Here is an 18,533-nt window from a genome sequence, read left to right as displayed (position 1 = left end):
TAAATGTATAATAATTCTTAAGACTAAGAATTTGTTAAATTTGGGAAGTATAGCTGAAGGAGCACTGTTTCTTTCTATGTTCTCATCCACAAAAATGGAAGTAATCCATTGGCATTTATATGCAAGTATCACGTACATTTATCTACCGTAAGTATGCTTTACATATGATGTGGACGATATAACTCCTTATCCATTCAACATAATGGAATTTATTTTTAGGAATATTTCATTTGAGTAGGCATAAGTATTTACAGGGGTTGTCCACTTATGAAAACCAACTTTCATACACCCTAATATGGAATTCAGAATAGATAGAGAGGGGATCCTCTCTTCAGGATCCTCATTTCTTGGTCAGTGCAGAGAGTAGTTAACGAAGAGCATCCCTCTCTCTGCTGGACCTGCCCCGACTTGCATTACACAGACAGCCCACTGATATGAATGGACACTGTGTAATGCTTCATTTCCCCTGTGGGGGTGCTGCAGGAAAACTGAACACTTGCTGCCAGGTTTTCACACAGGTTACAGCTGATTGCTGGGGGGTCCCAGCAGAGGAAGCTCTGTGATCACTTTAATGTCAAGGGACACTATTGACAAGAAGGGATGTTCCAAAGCAGACAACCCCTTAAACGTGTAGCAATTTTGGCTACAACAAATGTAGAAAATTGTGTTTTTGGTTGTCCCAAGCCGTCCTGCCCTTAACTGTTCATGGCAATTTGACCTTAATCTTCTAGAGATTGGTTACTACCGATCTGATGCTTAACCACCCATCTGAAAAGACTTTGTTAGGAAGTGTATTTCTAGCAACCAGGCAGTCAGACATGACTCGTGTGATCAGACATTGGTAGTGCCCATTCCACTTTGAGCTGTGTTTTATCACATTTTTCTAAGTGATAGGCTTATTCAGGAAAGGCTAAATATCTGTGTACACAATGCTGAGTGTGCCCCAAGAAACAACTAACAAATGTACATACCAGAAGGTACAGGCATAGTTTTTTCCATAGAAATGAATACTGAATGCAATTCAGAGGGGGGGGGGGAAACTGTTTGCTTTGGGACTGCACTGTAGGTGCTAGTGATCAATGACGTAGTTTCTTACAAACGGTTGTCAATCAATGGAGCTAATTCATAAAGGAACCGCCATTGAGTTCCCTCAAACAACCTTACACTGGGTTACAGATTAATGGGCTGATTTACTAACAAGATGTGTTTGGCACAGTCATCTGGGTGTGAGTATAACCATCAGATTTTTCTAACCTCTGTAAACTTTTGTGTAAATATATAGGACTATTGGTAGGTCACTTGTCTTACAAAGTCTAGGTCTCCTTTATTATACTAGTGACACTGCATATGCCTTGCAGATATGCAATAACTGTGCTCTCAATATAAGTGCCCCCTTAATGTTAAAGTCCAAACCATGAACATATAATGTCAGAACCTCATAGCTGGTTAGCAGATAATATTCATGAAGTATTTAGCATCGGGTTTAAAGCAGAAAGCATACTTGGATCAGAGATATGCCTGCTAGAGTCATACTGGAGATGTGCTAGAGACAACTTACCATAGGTAAGGGCTAATTAGAATTAAAATGTTCCCAAAAAAAAACTAAGATTATTTTACATTTTAGTGCAATCTAAGGCCCACATTTAAATCAACCCCTGTGCACAAGAAAACTAAAATCCTGAATATGGCCAGGACTAAGTGCAAGATTTAGAGGAACTGTCTTAAATACAATAAATATACCTGATACAAATATCAACATTTTAAGGCAATCTAAGGACCATATTTATCAGAAGACTGGTGTCAAAAGTCGAAAATTTTGAGATGTGCCACAAATATTAAGAGGCGCACACCTATTTCCAGAACAGGGGACCCCTGGACCCCGCCCCAGCTTTTGACGTGGTTGCTGCACAGAAATGGCCGATCTTGCTGTGCTGTGCCTGTAACACCCAAAGAAGTGAATGCTGCTGAACTAACTCCCAAGTTACAGAAATGCCATAAATAACTGAGATCAGAATTTGCTGTTAAATTTGGCTTGAATTTGCCGTTCCCACAAGCAAGTGAAGGAGGAAGGGAGATCTTTTAGCCAGATAGAAAACTGGCCCATACTTTTGAAGCTTTGCTCAACTAAAATGCTCGTGGATTGGGACCCGAGGCAAGCCAACAGGGACTACTGTGTGCAAGGTGAAGTTTATACTATTAGTGATCCCATAATGACAAAGATGGCTTTGCAATTAAAAAAATATAGTGACACCTCTTTTAGACAGCTATTCAAAACTGTATTCAAAAATGGTGTCCTAGAGAGGTGGTCTTTCAGATACATACATTATGACAGCACCTACAAGCTTTCTGCGCCCAGAGAAGCAATGTTCAAGCTACCTGCAAAAATCACTGATCATAGCTAATTTTAGGTGTAGATCATAAGACTGAGGCTCACACTGTAGGTATGGAATTATATGTTATCATGTCTATCATGCACGGCACCTTGTCACAGTCAATGTCACACCTCATCCATATTTGACACTGAAAATGTGTCATTTCTTTACCTATTTACCCAAATATCCAATCTATATGAAGGTGATAAAAACCCAACGAGTGAGGTGTGAGCTGAAAATGTGTCAACAATATCAACTCTTGGTGAGACGTAATTAACTAATAATTCTATACTTTCTGTATATATTAGCAACGTTTATTTGCATAAATGAAAGTTTGAATGCTAATTTTCATTTCGGCAAATTTGCACAGAAATCTCGCAGATACCACAGATGGCCCGAATAATACACACAGTTATCCTGGAGTAAAACTGGTTTCTTTTAGACCTAAACAGACATAAATGCGAAAACAATGGTTCGAACCTCTGGAACGCAGAGATGCATCTGACACAACATAGACATATGGATTGTATTTGATTCCCCACTTTATATTCTATTTTAACTATAATGCTACAGGATTATACATATGGGCCTATTGATTGAGGGGAAGATATTATACATATTCGTAATAAAAATGTAATAGTCATTAAAAAAAAAAGTAAAATATAAATAAATAATGCAGCAACCCCTCTGCCCGTACATGATAATGTCGTACATGATGAAAAAGATGCTTATCCCCTTACTAATAGGAAATATAGCCTGGATCATCATTTAACCACAAAGAAGCAACTGCAGATACACATGCCAATATTGCGCCCCTCTGTTACCCCAATATTACAACCTAATATTTGAGTCTGTGAATATGGATCTATACAAATCATACAATATCATCTGTGACTTTACTTATCGCTCCAGGTAAATAAGTTCACTTTATGAGGGTGTATTCACAAGATGCTGCAGAAATTCCAACGATTCGCACAGTGGTGGAAAAAAAAACAGCCAAAAAAAATGTATGTATTTTTCACTGCAGTAATGGTAAGCCTTTCTGCCACACCAGGTGTGAATACATTCCATCATCTCTGAGGCTTCTGTCCCTGCATTAGAAGGGGGCACCATGCCCACTGGACATGGATATCATTTCCTGCATGAACTAGCCCATGCATTATCTGTAGCATATACTGTATGATCAGAAAACGCACTGCTTTACTAATCCTTTTCTATTCATATCTCATGGTTTCCCTTTGTTTTTTACTGAAATAATTTGTCAAGTAACCTCTTGGAAGGGAAAATGATTGCACTGGAGTAATCACCCTTCTGTGAAAATGTATTGATATAGTCTGCAGATTTACTGTAAAGCTAGGACAGCAGCGGCACAGACAACTGTAACCCCTTGCGCCTGGAGTCCTGAAGGAGCTGCTGCTTTTGCCCTGGTACAGGAGCACTTTTACTGCACTCTATTAGCTCCAGTTTAAGATGCATTAGTGTTTGTCACATGTTGGATGAAACGCAAGCTTCTTCTACTGTGTCACTTTTGTTTTTGACATGCAGCTTTTATTCCTTCCTTGCATCTTGATGCTTAGGAAACCGTTTCAGCACTTGCATTGAGGCATGTGACAGTTTTTTATGTTATTTTAATGGTGCCACCGCTGCCTTTACATGGAGATCGAGATTCAATAGACATCGACATGCGGTACTGAACACCAAACTGACACCTATACAAGAAAAGAAGTCCTATGATAACGTAGTGTGGCCATTTCTCACAGAGTAGGCACGGTGCAACTACACCAATGCCCCGCTATTTAAATCAAGACTTGGTTACTTTGCTGCTTTACTGAACTGCAAAGTCCGAACACATGATGAAATGTCTCAATCTAGTCTTCATTCTTGGAAAGTAGTCGTCTACTGCTTATAGCACTACAGCACATATGCTTGTCTCAATCAGGAAATAAAATACCACTTATTGGGGTGAGTACCCCAAACGATTCCAAATTATCAAAAGAATAGCCCCGTTCGACCTCACTGGAAGCCGTGCCGTTGTGTGTGACTACATCCCAGACAAGCGCTCCACTGCTGCCTGCTGCATTATGTAGAAGGGAGTCACCAGGTCGTCTGTCAGAATGGAGGAGGATCCATTGCTGAAGAGCATCCCAAAAGCTATATGGGCCATGTCATAGGAAGTCTCCATAGTTTCTCCCTAAATACGTTTAGCATAAGACACTAAAATCCACCTGAAAAATAATAATAGCAAGAAAAAAAAGGTACAATCCAGACGCCATAACTATCGATACCCGCCTAGTCTAACAGCACTCATTCCACTGAAAGCAATAACTACTTGAAAATTATTCGATTTTTTTTTTTAAGAGTGTCTGCGTGACTTATAGCAATATAACCTACAAGAGGAATATAGAAACAGCCTCATTGCCGGAAGTGTACATTATGTGTACCGTCATTATACCGGCAAATCTAAAAAGTACTAATAAATCAGGAAATAAGTGAGAAGAAACGAAAAAATAATTACAAATTACACAGTGATGGTTCATGCTCACAAAAAAATTGCTTGAGTACTTTACAGATGAGAAGTGGAGAATCCGATTTTCCTCGAGGAGGGTAAGAAAGCATAATATAAAAAAATGCTGAAGGTGAATAGTATGTGCAGCGTGGAACCATCTCGAGATATGACATTGTAGACCTATTAGGTCTTCATTCAAACGCTCACTCAGGCTATTTACACTATTGACTGGAATAAAGTGGATAATGGTTACCTAATTCTGCATAATAGTCATCCCTAAACTAATGGAAACCAATATGGATTATCAGAAAGACTGGGAAATGGATGATACAGAGAAGGAAGGTCACAAACCCCTCTTTACAACTCATTGTAACTACATAAAGGCAGTAAAAGGCGCAGGTCTGGGTTATACTCCCAAGCAGAAGACTACACAGATGTTACCTTAGGCGTAAGGGAGATTTTCATGTAATGTTTTTATTTTATTTTCACGTTACACAATTTCTTAACAATTTTTCTTCTACTTTTGAGTCAAAGTGGAATAAGTAAAATATATAAATGTAATATTGCACTGTAAGTACTAAAAGATTTCATCCGTGCACTGCTGCTTCTCATACCAGAAAGACACGAGTGTTCCCTATAAAAAAGCTGTATAGGTAGAATATGTATAATTGATTATATTGGGCTATACCATCTCAAAAATAGCTTGATATTAATATAAATTTGAAGCCATTTTAGAAAATGTTGCAGTAAATTATTATAATTTGCCTATTCACACAGTCCTAAAATCAACATTTCATCATCCCAATTTCAAAGGCATGCTCTAAGCATTTGAAATCGTTTTAATTTCAGCTATTTTTCAAAAAATTGTGAAAATAGTCCAGAAGAAAATTTTGCGAATAGACTGTGACGGATGAAACACTTTGTCCATGGGGATTCAAGCTATGAAGCTGCGTAGGAAAAAGGGTCGTCTTGTCTTACTGAAAACGGTCTCCTGTTCAGGTTACGTACAAATTCTTCTTTAACTTCTTTCTGCACCAGGTTATTTGTTTTGTGGGACTTTTTACTGTGACATTATGACATTACAATTGCATTTTAAGAGGTTGATGTCGTCAAAATGCTCTCATATAATGGAACATTTTTTTTCAACTGCTCTCAGCTAATCCTTGACAGCTCATTATACAGCAAAGCAAAGGCTCGGAATATTGAATTTTGACCTCTGCTTTTAATGACGTATAAGTGGGTGGAGAAGTGAGTGAAGAGGAGAAAATATATTCCTATGACAATTACTGGAACTCATGTATAAGGATACCTACCTCTTATGATCTGTCATCTTATCTGGTACTTGATGGTTGCCTGTGTTTTTACATGCAGTGTTATTTCTATAGTATTTATAAGAAGTTAACATTTTTCACCCAAAAAAGAAAAATCATCACAGCCACTTCTGGCTAGAATAAATACATAAAGGTATGACCATACTAGAATAGCAGTAAATACATAGTATATTTTATATATGCCATAATATACTATATTTTATATAGCTGTGCTGCTTTATCTTCTCAAATCAGCCATACCCCATATATAGTGTACCTTCTATATCTGTACAGCAAAATCATAGGGTGTGATTCCATGACAATAGGTGACAGGACCTACTCTAAAAATAAATATACCTATATTAGATAGATAATAGATAGACAGATAGATAAATAGATATGAAGTAGACAGAAATATAGATATTTATGAGAGATAGATAAATAGATATGAAGTAGATAGAAATATAGATATTTATGAGATAGCTATTAGACAAATAGATTGATAAATAGGGGATAGATAGATCGATAGATATTACATAGATAGATCGATATTACATAGATAGATCAATAGATATTACATAGATAGATCGATAGATAGATATTACATAGATTGATAGATATTACATAGATAGATTACCGTAGATAGAGGTATGAGATAGACAGATAATGAAATAGATACTGTAGATTCTATAGATAGATATAGATAGATAAATAGATATAGATAGATAGATAGATATATAGATATAAGATATAGATAGATATAGATATTACATAGATAGATTTCCGTAGATAGATAGAGATATGAGATAGACAGATAATGAAATAGATACTGTAGATTCTATAGATAGATAATAGATAGATATAAGATATAGATAGATAGATAGATAGATAGATAGATAGATAGATAGATAGAACAGATGACATATGTACATTTATGTGACAGACCCTGTAACAATGATAAACTCTACCTGCTATTTGACAGATCTAAGGGGGAGGATCACTCCCAGCAGTCTAGTGCGGCAAGGGATAAGTATTTATTTACAAGCGCCAGTTTTGGAGCTTCTTCAATTATTAATGAATACATCAAAAAATGTCACCTCGCCCATCAAAGTGCTGTGTAAGGAATCCGTTTGGAAGGTTGCTACTCAAGGCCTTACATTCTATGTTATTGTATTTTCAAGAACACACTACATGTACGGAGCAGTAGTAATCCACATCTGTCTCTTAAGGCAAAAAAATAAAAATAAATATTCTTTCAACATTTTTCTCTATTATGTATCCTATTGTTAAATCATAAGCACGATCTATAACAGCCAATAAATATAATAATAGAAAGAAAAAAAACGAAATATATTTCAAACTAGGCCCTGGATGATGAAAATGCATAGGTGTGGTTTTTCTTTCCCTTTCTATCTATTCACAAGAAACAATATGTAAAAATATTCAGCTTCTTTAGTCTTGAAAGTCAATAAATAAAAAGCAATTTAAATTACATTTAACAGCATTTTGGCTAATGACTATAATTTGTCACAGAGTATGCCCTGCCGCTATTGAAATTTAGACATACTTTAATTGCCCGTGGGGTAAGATGGCTAATTATGAAAAAAAAAAGTTTTGCGTGCGCCATCCAGTATGACATAAAAAGATCAGCGCTGAGCTCTTTGAAATGTTCACTGGGAGAATTCTCTGCGTCTGCTCTTTATCAGTGCAATCAGCTCATCTAGATCATTTATTAAAGGACATCAAATCCTTCATGGATGACTATTTTACATGTAAAAGATCTACAAAACCGCTTATTATCCGGGTAGTAAAAGAAGAGCACCCTAATCTGTGACGTAAAATCTATGCAGACTGCAGCCAATAAACTGATACTGATTGAAATCCAATATGAGTGCTGCTAAAAGTTATGGCCGAGGAAATAGCCTGCGTGGAAGGCAGGACGCATGTGGAAAGGGGACTGTTAGGGTTAAGATTTTGGGCCGATTTAGGGAAAGTCACACACAGGAGGCAAATGGCTGAAAATAAAGAGGCAAAATCCACGTGATAATAAACATCCAGAGTAACTTGTATCCATTTCCATCCAGCTCCATTAACACCTGTGTGGTTTTAAGTTACATGTTCCTGCAGAGCAAATGTCAAACCAAGGCATTCGCAGAGACCTTTGGAATTTTAAGGGAAAAAAAAACAAAAAAAAAAAAACATAATGGATTTAACCCTCACACTGCTGGAACCATCCCCCCAACCCAGCTCCAAGACAAAAAAAACAACCATTTCTTTGTGAAGCAGAATGAAGATTTCCTCCATATAAAATTGCCTGAAGGTATTACCTAACGTGTGTCCAAAAGGAAAGAATCAGGAAAAATAGCTCAGGCTATACCGACAATACATTTTATATATATATATATATGTATATATATATGTATATATATATAAAATATTTCATGTTTTTTTTTAAATATTTGAATCCCTCTTCTCAGAGCGGAATTATATGGTGTTAAATTAAAACACGCCACTGAAGTGCAAAGGTTATGGCGGAAGGTTAAACGCTGGTGGCCATTCCCGAAACAGAAGATGGCTTTGAGAAAGAACAGGGAGCAATTGTTGGACACGGCCCGAGCTGAACAATTTGTAAGGACTAAGTAGGGACTAACCTGGTTACTGGTATGAGGTGGATTTTACCACTGCCCTCTTTTGTGTCCCAGTATACCTGACCACAGCCGGTGCCTGGAATCGCTCTGCCGCCATTGGGCTTATTAAATATTAATCAATATTTAGTTCAAATTAATAGCTGGAAAGCAAAAGGGGGAAATAATATTTCATTTCACTGAATATTAATAATTATTATGGTCATTCCAATAGGAATTATTATCATGACACAGATCACCTACATCCCACACACTAGTTCAGTCTCAGTAGGTCCATATTAGACCGTCACATGCCATTAAACACTATGTATACCTGACGGTCACTCTCTCTCTCCTATGGAATAATTCCACTTCAATCACTGGATGTGATGCGCTGCAGCAGCTTTTAATAAAAATATAGCCATTATTATTATAGTTCATGCCTGACGTTTATTGATTTGTGTTGATTGATATTCTACTAAATGTGTGATGTGAAATAAGAAAATCTATCTATGTATATTCACAGCCATCAATGACTCAAGTGGGAGGGGGGCACTGCCATAGGAAGCCCCACTTAATAATCAAGATGAGGGGCCCCGAGCTCACCAATTTAAGAGCAGGGGGGATGATGATGTGCTCCACAGTCTGCTGTGCTATGCATGCTAAGGATTCATTCCTCAAACAGTGGCCCTCCTGAGCTGAGCATTAAACAGGGACAAAGAGGCGACCAGCGGGGGCTTCTATTCATGTTCCAAAACCCAAAGCTGTAAAGCCAACCAAGACCACGGCGATTAAATGATGCACTTTAAACCAGCCAAACTCTCTTTTTAATTCCCCTTAACCTATTCCCTAATATCTTAAGTCTTTTGATCCCCTAATGGTCTTCTTCAGTCGATGCCAGGCTGCAGCCCATCAGCGGCTCTTTAGGAAGCAGACTGGGATTGCCACACTCTTACAATATGGAATGAAGGGCTGCCTATTTAAAGACGAGATTGGATTAAACGCAATGCTTTCCTCGTGAAGCAATCTGAAATGACCAGTCACCAGTCCACACGCAGCCTTGCCAAATCCACTGCCTACAATTCACACCGGGCAAAAAAAAAAGAAACAAACAAACAAACAAAAAAGCAAAGACAATAAACTGGGACATTTGTGAAAATAAAGTTATATTAGATTCCATTTCAAGAACATACAAAATAGATTGATGCAAGAAATAAATACATTACAGAATTTTTTTTTGTTGTCTGAAACCTTGTAGGATTTTTTTTTTTTTTTTAGAATAACAATGCTATTCAACATGAATAAAAATATTCAAATGACACATCCCATAGAATCCAGAAACATCATATTGCACGTGTGCGCACATAGATATGCCCTATATATCAACACACACGCAATTCGACTGTACAATTTACATAGACTTCTGCATGGAGTCTTAACAGAGAGATAAATCATCCAGCGTCTTAGGTGACTAGCAGAAAATGAACATTGGCCCCCAAATAACCTCAAACAATGATGAGTTGTGTGAGTGCAAAGAGACAACCCTGCTACTCAGTGCACGCTATAGGGTGAAGGGCTATATATCTCTTGGAGGTTTTCTAAATTGAACTGTAAACATTGATTACCCTCTGTCCTTGCCCTGCAGGCGGCTCCTATTAATTAACTGATAGCATTTTATCAGGACTAGGATAGGATAGAATAGTTCCTCTTTTGTCTGCAACGAGATGTGGGTGGTGGGAGGAATCCGAGCTGGCACCCTTGTCACTTACCAACCAAGGGTGGTGCAGATCTGGAGGAGATATACAGCTACCTAGTGGTGGCTTCTTAAGTTTTCAGCCTGGTTGTAAATGTGATTGCTAGATGAGGCTGTTTAATGACCTATGTACAGTAAGCAATGCTTGTGCAGACTTTACGGGGGGGATATAAAATTAGAGGGATAATTGGCTGTAATTTATTTGCTGGTCACTGGCAAATGAATTCCGGTTGGCACTTTTCGCCTAAGCATACATACATGATGACAACACTGTAAAGATAGACCTGAAGCAAGGAGTGTATAATTAAATGTATATACCTTCTTTGTTGGTTGGTTGGCTCTTTGATTTATCCCAAGGTGTGATAGATTTGTCATCTTCTTCTCCCTCCATCAATGATTTCTCATTAGGCATGTACCAGGTAGAATTATGCTCTGCCATGAGAGAGTCAAGGTCTATCGTACTCATAGAATTTTTGACATTGTCAGAGCAACAACTGTTCAATTCACTGTCCACATTTTGAGCAGTACAGTCAGTTTTTTTATTCTTCATCCCCAAGGGTTGGTCTTCAGAAATGCTGAACTGCTGTCTCTGAAGTTGTATCTGTGCTTGAAGTATCTCTAGAGGGTGGATCTCATCCTGGGTTGATGTGCTAGTTGGAGTGCGGACCTGTTCCATCCCTGGAGTGCCAGGGTGGCCAGCCCCAGTACTGCTCAACCCATAACTGTCCGGGAGAGAGGTAGTGTTATTTAGCATATTTAGACCCATGGGTTTTTGTCCATTAAGAAGTCCATGTTCATTCCGTTGAATTTTTGGAGACCCTGTTACCAAAGGACAGTTACTTGGTTTAGATATGTTGTTATCTGAACTAGAGGAAACTTCATCTTCATTGCCATATGTAGTGTTGACATCTTCAGAGAAGTCAACATGAGGTGAGCTGCTATCTGATTTAGTCACACTTTGAATGCCACTGTCCAAAGATGACATGAGGTCAGGTTGATCACCAAGTAACAGCTCACCACCTTTAGCCCAAGACGGAGACGTCAGAGGCTTGTCGTGAGGAGTCCCACCGGGCTCTACTGCATTTGCAGACTGGCCCTGTTGCCCTGGGCTGACCACAGCGCCCCCACTGTCTGCAGAATATTTATCAAAATAATTACCTGGGCTCACATGTCCACTGTCTCTTTTTCTCCTACCCCTCCCACGTCCACCACCAGTAACTGGTTTGCCATCATTGCCAGGAGTCACTTCAATATTGTAGTTTGGGGAAAGGCTTGTTTCTCCCTGTGTGGGTTGAGATGCCCCATTTTGCCCTGCAGGTTTGCTGTTGTTATTGGACGTACCAGGCCCCTGATTGGCTTGAGAAGAGGCCCCAGGAAAATATTCAGAACTAGTGCCATTTCCACTACTGTTATTCAGTTCATTCTCTGTTTGACTCAGCTTTCTTTTCCCCTCCGCTTGGCTTTTTTTATTAAATGTTACGTTGAGGTTTGGGGCACCTAAGCTAGCAATCATATTCTGACAGGCTGTGGAAAGGGCAGCTAAACAGCTTTGTCCAAACATATTTTCCTTCGCACTAGTTTTATTGAATGACCCTAGGGACAGCGCCCCTAATTTGCTAGCTGTGGAGCGCTGGCTAGCTTGGAAATCTGACTGGGGTGGGTAGGAACTTGGGGATGAGTTTACTCCTGTTGGATTATGTGGTGTTGACTGTCTATTTGGCCCAACAAATGGAAATCCTGACTGCTGTCCTATACCAGGTGTTGCGAAATCTGGGGGTCCTCTCCTGTCACTTGTAGAACTATTTATGCCCACCCCTCCACCCGGTGACTGCATTTGAGTTAAGTTAGTAATGTTGTTTCCAAACTGAGAGTGCATACTTGGAGAATGCAAGGCCTGAACATGCCCTTCTCCTGCCATCCCCAATGACTCCTGAAGACCCATCCTATTAACACCTGGCCTAAAAAGCATATTTGACCCATTCTGCTGTAAACTAATGTCATGCGATGCAGGGTCTGCAGGGATACTGGACCCACCCATCCTCCTTTGCAGAATATCTCCTGGTGGATGAGGTCCAGGAAACCAAGCATTTTCCTGACCCACATGTGGATTCTGAGGGTCAAAATTTCCAATCCCTCCCCCCTCACGATCAAAGTTAGGCTGCGGCATACTCCCCACTTGACCTCCATGGACAATGCTGCTTTGATTAACATCCCCGTGATGGCCCAATTGCTGCAAATTAGCCTGTCTCATTCTCTGTTGTTGGTTTCTGGAAGCCATTTGTTTAATCATCATTGCTGCATTTTGTCTCTGTTGTATGGATTGGTGATCTGGGCCAGGGTGCTGCAACGCTGGAACAGGGGGGAAGCTTTCTGGCACTTGGGGAGTATAGTCACTTGGGAGTCCAGGATAGGTGGAAGGAGAAAGGTGACTGTCCATGCCAGCATTGTGAATGCTGCTGTTATTCCAGGCAGCACAGTTATCAACAGCATGGTTATTTGGAAAGTCAAACCTGGGCCTTTTGGTAACATTCATGTAAGGGGCATCAAAGTGTTGCAATCTTTGATTTGGAGGTTGCTGAGGAGGTCCCTGCTGCATGTTGAACATTGACTCAGAATAAGGATGCATATTTCTATTCTCCAGTCTTTGAATGGGATACTCAAACTGTGAATGCTGGGTCTGCATTACTGGTCCACTGTCGGGCAGGTTTGGGTTTGAGGTACTGCCTTCAGTCTGCTGCTGCTGCTGCCTGGTAATTGCTGGCGGACAAGAGTTTTGTCTGGCAAGTAAACCTGTCTGCTGCTGCTGTTGTTGTTGCAGGAGGGGATGCCTGGCATTCACTGCAGGCTCCATGCCCACAGGCATTTTTCGAGCACCTCCAAACCTCTCAAAGAATACCCCATGCTGTTGCTGTGGGTGAACCTTAGTCATGCCCACTATCCCAGGAGGTCTTGGCAAAACAGAAGCACCAGGAAAAGAACCGGCAGAAACCTGTCTCCCAGCACCATAATGCCCCTCAGAATCAGAAGGAGAAAACACAGGTACCTCAAAGTGTCCTGCTGGACCATCGCTGGGATAATTGTATTCCAGTGGATCAACACTCCCTTGACTGTGGATCCTCCTTTGTTCCAAACTATGAGTATCAGAAGAGGTGGATGAAGGAAGCCCATGGAAGGAGGCAGCTCGGTTAGGAGATTGGTCTAGGGGAAGGCAGGGAGCAGGGACAGCATGGTTAGAGGCAGTGGAGTTAGGATGTTGAAATTCAGGTAGGTTACCTGTTCTCTGCTGTCCAAAGCCTTCTCCTGCCTGGTTCTCCGCCAACTGTTCATACCCTTCACCAAAGGCTTGTGGATTTCCAAGATTATTGTTGTAACCCATGAGACGACCACCATGCAAACAAGAGGCTGTGGCATCAGGACCACCAAAGTTGCCACTGAAGTGAGGATGATGCTGGTGAGGGTGGCCGTGGTGATGCTGCTGCTGCTGCTGGTTGTTGAAGAACCCATGGACCGGCTGCATGCCACCCGCGTGGATATCTGAGTGCCCCCTGGCATGATACCCATAGGGCTCTCCGTTCATGTTGAGGTTCATGCCCATCATGGAAGGCTCGTTGAGAGGTCCTATGGTGGGGTCCACGGCAGCAGACGACCCCGCGGGGTGGAATGCAGGGCTCTTGAAGTGAGAGCTCATGTTCATGGGCTGAGAGAAGCTCCTGTCTCCTTGGCCGGCGCTTCTGCTATTGATCTGCGGCTCAAACTGCTCCAGCCCAAACATAATTCCAGCCCCGGATCAGGGGGAAGACATGCCAGACGGGTGTGCGGAGGAAGCCGTGTGTGGAGGAGCTCACATGGTGGAGGTGATAGGGCCCGGCCGGAGCTCACCAATAAGCGCGGAGCGACAGTCCCCGCTGCCCTCACTGCTCCCGCATCCAAGTGGCCGCAACTTCCATCCGCGCCGCCCGCATCCTAGCCGCTGCTGAGGCGTCTGAGTCCGGCCGCACTGTGTGTCTCCTCAGCCCCGCACGGCAGCAACAAGTTTTGCATTTCAGAGATGAATCCCTCTCAGCGGCTCCAGCCAATGTCAGCGCGCGGAGGGGGCGGGGCCAAGGCGTTAAGGTGGTCCGACCACAGTACACCTAGACCCCTCGGCTGCCACACAGCGGGCACAGGGCCGTGCCAGTCACGGGAGCACGACGTGGTCTTATTACTACACTTGTCTATAGAGGTGGATAGTTTCATGTCAGAGATATATAATACAGCAGCATGGAGGCACTGGCCGGCTGCAGGCACCCGATAATCCGCAGGGTAGTGTGAACATGTCCAGCACTGGCTGCAGGCACCCGATAATCCGCAGGGATCCGGTGTGTAGTGTGAACACGTCCATTACTGGCTGCATGCACCCGATAATCCGCAGGGATCCCGTGTGTAGTGTGAACACGTCCATTACTGGCTGCAGGCACCCGATAATCCGCAGGGATCCCGTGTGTAGTGTGAACACGTCCATTACTGGCTGCAGGCACCCGATAATCCGCAGGGATCCTGTGTGTAGTGTGAACACGTCCCGCACTGGCTGCAGGCACCCGATAATCCGCAGGGATCCTGTGTGTAGTGTGAACACGTCCAGCACTGGCTGCAGGCACCCGATAATCCGCAGGGATCCTGTGTGTAGTGTGAACACGTCCAGCACTGGCTGCAGGCACCCGATAATCCGCAGGGATCCTGTGTGTAGTGTGAACACGTCCAGCACTGGTCGGCTGCATGCACCCGATAATCCGCGGGGATCCTGTATGTAGTGTGAACACGTCCAGCACTGGCTGCAGGCACCCGATAATCCGCAGGGATCCGGTGTGTAGTGTGAACACGTCCAGCACTGGCTGCAGGCACCCGATAATCCGCGGGATCCTGTGTGTAGTGTGAACACGTCCATTACTGGCTGCAGGCACCCGATAATCCGCACGGATCCCGTGTGTAGTGTGAACACGTCCAGAACTGGCTGCAGGCACCCGATAATCCGCAGGGATCCGGTGTGTAGTGTGAACACGTCCAGCACTGGCTGCAGGCACCCGATAATCCGCAGGGATCCGGTGTGTAGTGTGAACACGTCCAGCACTGGCTGCATGCACCCGATAATCCGCGGGGATCCTGTATGTAGTGTGAACACGTCCAGCACTGGCTGCAGGCACCCGATAATCCGCAGGGATCCGGTGTGTAGTGTGAACACGTCCAGCACTGGCTGCAGGCACCCGATAATCCGCAGGGATCCGGTGTGTAGTGTGAACACGTCCAGCACTGGCCGCCTGCAGGCACCTGATAATCCGCAGGGATCCTGTGTGTAGTGTGAACACGTCCAGCACTGGCTGCAGGCACCCGATAATCCGCAGGGATCCGGTGTGTAGTGTGAACACGTCCAGCACTGGCTGCAGGCACCCGATAATCCGCGGGGATCTTATGTGTAGTGTGAACACGTCCAGCACTGGCCGCCTGCAGGCACCTGATAATCCGCAGGGATCCTGTGTGTAGTGTGAACACGTCCAGCACTGGCTGCAGGCACCCGATAATCCGCGGGGATCCTGTGTGTAGTGTGAACACGTCCAGCACTGGCCGCCTGCAGGCACCCGATAATCCGCAGGGATCCCGTGTGTAGTGTGAACACGTCCAGCACTGGCTGCATGCACCCGATAATCCGCGGGGGTCCTGTGTGTAGTGTGAACACGTCCAGCACTGGCTGCAGGCACCTGATAATCCGCAGGGATCCCATGTGTAGTGTGAACACGTCCAGCACTGGCTGCATGCACCCGATAATCCGCAGGGATCCTGTGTGTAGTGTTAACACGTCCAGCACTGGTCGGCTGCATGCACCCGATAATCCGCGGGGATCCTGTGTGTAGTGTGAACACGTCCAGCACTGGCCGCCTGCAGGCACCCGATAATCCGCAGGGATCCTGTGTGTAGTGTGAACACGTCCAGCACTGGCTGCATGCACCCGATAATCCGCGGGGGTCCTGTGTGTAGTGTGAACACGTCCAGCACTGGCTGCATGCACCCGATAATCCGCAGGGATCCTGTGTGTAGTGTTAACACGTCCAGCACTGGTCGGCTGCATGCACCCGATAATCCGCGGGGATCCTGTATGTAGTGTGAACACGTCCAGCACTGGCTGCATGCACCTGATAATCCGCGGGGATCCGGTGTGTAGTGTGAATACGTCCAGCACTGGCTGCATGCACCCGATAATCCGCGGGGGTCCTGTGTGTAGTGTGAACACGTCCAGCACTGGCTGCATGCACCCGATAATCCGCGGGGGTCCTGTGTGTAGTGTGAACACGTCCAGCACTGGCTGCATGCACCCGATAATCCGCAGGGATCCTGTGTGTAGTGTTAACACGTCCAGCACTGGTCGGCTGCATGCACCCGATAATCCGCGGGGATCCTGTATGTAGTGTGAACACGTCCAGCACTGGCTGCATGCACCTGATAATCCGCGGGGATCCGGTGTGTAGTGTGAATACGTCCAGCACTGGCTGCATGCACCCGATAATCCGCGGGGGTCCTGTGTGTAGTGTGAACACGTCCAGCACTGGCTGCATGCACCCGATAATCCGCGGGGGTCCTGTGTGTAGTGTGAACACGTCCAGCACTGGCTGCATGCACCCGATAATCCGCAGGGATCCTGTGTGTAGTATTAACACGTCCAGCACTGGTCGGCTGCATGCACCCGATAATCCGCGGGGATCCTGTGTGTAGTGTGAACACGTCCAGCACTGGCTGCATGCACCTGATAATCCGCAGGGATCCCATGTGTAGAGTGAACACGTCCAGCACTGGTCGGCTGCAGGCACCCGATAATCCGTGGGGATCCCATGTGTAGAGTGAACACGTCCAGCACTGGCTGCAGGCACCCGATAATCCGCGGGGATCCCATGTGTAGTGTGAACACGTCCAGCACTGGCCGGCTGCAGGCACCCGATAATCCGTGGGGATCCCATGTGTAGAGTGAACACGTCCAGCACTGGCTGCAGGCACCCGATAATCCGCGGGGATCCCATGTGTAGTGTGAACACGTCCGGCACTGCCTGCATGCACCCTATAATCCGCAGGGATCCCGTGTGTAGTGTGAACACGTCTGGCAGCACTACTACATGGAAACGTGTGGGGAGTATACCCTCCATGTAATGAAATCTCCTGAGGAGACAAATCCCAAACTGTAAAGTATTGGGGGAAATATAGAAAAAGCAGATGGCGGAGAAACACGATTAAGTCCTGTCTTCACTCACACCCATCATACTCTCTGTCCTGTCATGTAGATGGATCCAAGAGTGACAGCAGCCAACTACAGTGTACAACCGAATATCTACAGAAACATCGTTATCTATCTATTATCTATTGATCTATCTCATGTCTATCTGTATATTATCTACCTATTTATTTATTTATCTATCTATTATCTATGTATCTATCTCATGTCTATTTGCCTATTTATCTGTATATTATCTATCTGTCTACCTATCATCGGTCCATTTATATCCATATATTACATGGTATATTGTATTTGGAAGTATAGGCTGTATTTGTCTCCACATCATGTGTGTACTCATCAAAAATAGATAATGGTATGCAGGGCCGTAACTATAGGGGAAGCAGGGGAAGCGGCTGCTTTGGGGCCCTGACCCAGAAGGGGCCCATCCAGGAGGAGGAGGACTAAAGGATTTGGTCAGGGCCCCCTCAACAGTATTACACAATGAAATTATATACAGTGACAGTATAGACAATGTAGGAAACGGATGGAACAGCTGCCGGCCCTGGTCTGAGAAAGCCATCTTTACTGGCCACAGGAATGGGGGTGGCATGAAAGGAAGGGGTTGCGAAAAAATTACTGGGGGATGGAGCCCCATTCAAAAATGTGGTGTGGGGCCCAGTCATTTCTAGCTACACCACTGATGGTATGTATATGTTTGTTCACATACCTGTCTA

General features: G+C 43.7%; 1 protein-coding gene across 2 annotated transcripts in view; it reads right to left on the bottom strand.

Annotated features, from left to right (window-relative positions):
* The window catches only part of MN1 (MN1 proto-oncogene, transcriptional regulator), a 44,217-nt gene extending 29,627 nt beyond the window's left edge, over window positions 1–14,590 (bottom strand). For both annotated transcript variants that reach the window (XR_005776182.1, XM_040416543.1), the window contains exon 1: window positions 10,884–14,590. Coding sequence is in view for 1 of the 2 variants with exons in the window: in XM_040416543.1 (XP_040272477.1) it covers window positions 10,884–14,337 (3,454 nt within the window). In the remaining variant the exon portion in view is untranslated. The remainder of the gene's footprint in view (window positions 1–10,883) is intronic.
* Between the last annotated feature and the right edge of the window lie 3,943 nt (window positions 14,591–18,533).

This window comes from Bufo bufo, chromosome 2, assembly GCF_905171765.1.
Source record: "Bufo bufo chromosome 2, aBufBuf1.1, whole genome shotgun sequence".
Classification (NCBI taxonomy): domain Eukaryota; kingdom Metazoa; phylum Chordata; class Amphibia; order Anura; family Bufonidae; genus Bufo; species Bufo bufo.
The sequence above is the reverse complement of the archived record's forward strand: the minus strand, read 5'-3'. Positions and strand labels throughout refer to the sequence as shown.